Source organism: Anneissia japonica, unplaced genomic scaffold (assembly GCF_011630105.1).
Source record: "Anneissia japonica isolate Jap-2015-1 unplaced genomic scaffold, ASM1163010v1 scaffold74882_len1439_cov99, whole genome shotgun sequence".
NCBI classification, from domain to species: Eukaryota; Metazoa; Echinodermata; class Crinoidea; order Comatulida; family Comatulidae; genus Anneissia; species Anneissia japonica.
The window spans coordinates 1-1,400 of NW_022706783.1; the positions used below are offsets into that span (position 1 = coordinate 1).

Genomic DNA, 1,400 nt, shown 5'->3' on the forward strand with positions numbered 1-1,400 from the left:
GGTTACCGGTCTCGGTCACGGTCAACGTCTTCAACCTGTAGTTTTGTCGAACCAGCGTAAAGAGCGGGTCCCCACTTCCGACCGGTTCGTACAGCGACGGGTGCGATTTCACGAAATTTAGATCTTCGTACGAGAGTAGAGTCGAGTCGACCGAACAATCGCCCGGTCTGTTGTCCGGAACGTCCTCGTCCGGGATGCGTCCCCAAGGCGCCGTCGGTCGCAAGAACGGACCTCTTTCGAAGTTGTCCCTTATGTCGTCGAGGCCGAAACGGCAGATGGCCGAGGCGGGTATTTCGTGTTTCCCCGTCGTGAAAACTGCGTAGTAGAAGACCTTTCCCCCGCGGACGGTCCGCACGACGTCCTGCAGGTAGTTGAAGCGAAACGGAAATTCCCCTCGGAACGAACAGTCGAGTCGCGCCTTCAGAAAAGTCGTCAAGCTGGAGTCCAGTATCGTTCTGCCTCCCTTGTCGTCGGTGCAAACGCGGGCGATTCGCGAACGGTAAATCTTTTCGCAATTTTCTACGGAAACTTCTCGGAAGAAGAAAAACACTTCTCTTCCCTCTACAAACGAACCAACGAATTTCGGGTGATTCAGCCACAACGAATCGTGCCTCTTGGTTATGAGAGGAACGGCGTTGCCCATCGACCTCGTCAGTGCGGAATCCCTGCCGTTGAAATCGGCTACCGTCCCGGCGTACAGGCTACCCTCCGCGAAGACGGAAGTTACTTTTTGGTTAACGGCGAACGGACAATTGTACAGACCGTCCGTCGCGTTCCTTCTCCTCCAACCACTCTCCAAGTTCGACATCTCGGCATGAATGCACTTCGGTTTCTGAGCGTTGGTTCCGCAGATCAACACTCGACCAACACTCGACCGTTCGTTAAATCCGGAGTTACGATTTTCACGTAGTTCTGGCAGTCGTGTTCTTCCTTCCCTTTCAATCTGCACTTCTTCTTGGCGACCGAGTCCGCCATCCAGTCTAACTTCGTAGTCGTCGAGGATTCTAGAGTTCGATTGAGATCGAACACGAACGCCGAGTTGTTCGCGCCCACGAACAGAGTTCGCCACTCCTTCACCACTCGCATTTCGACGATGGACGAGATGCCGATGCTCGTTGCGAAAGAGACGTCGATTTCGTCCGTCGAAGGCGATTGATCTTCGGTCGGCATAGAATACGCGACCGAAACTAACATCACTATCAGGGCGAAGAAGAACAGCATGCCGATTGTATTCTACTTTCTGCGTCTCGCGTTCATATGTTAATTTCGAAGCCAGTTGTTTCCTTTTAAAGAAGAGATCGTCAAGTATAAAAACAAGAAGAATAAGTAATTCGAGTAGCATTGTTCGTTCGCGACGAACCATGGCGTTGACGTTCAACATCAAACTCGGAGAAGGAAGC

At 52.2% G+C, this 1,400-nt stretch overlaps 1 protein-coding gene across 1 annotated transcript; it reads right to left on the reverse strand.

The window, feature by feature from the left end:
• Window positions 1-6: 6 nt before the first annotated feature.
• On the reverse strand, window positions 7-1,363 carry LOC117106210 (semaphorin-1A-like; the record flags this gene model as incomplete). Its single annotated transcript, XM_033247560.1, has 1 exon — window positions 7-1,363. A coding segment is annotated over exon 1 (1,357 nt), but the record flags the coding sequence as incomplete, so codon positions are not given.
• Between the last annotated feature and the right edge of the window lie 37 nt (window positions 1,364-1,400).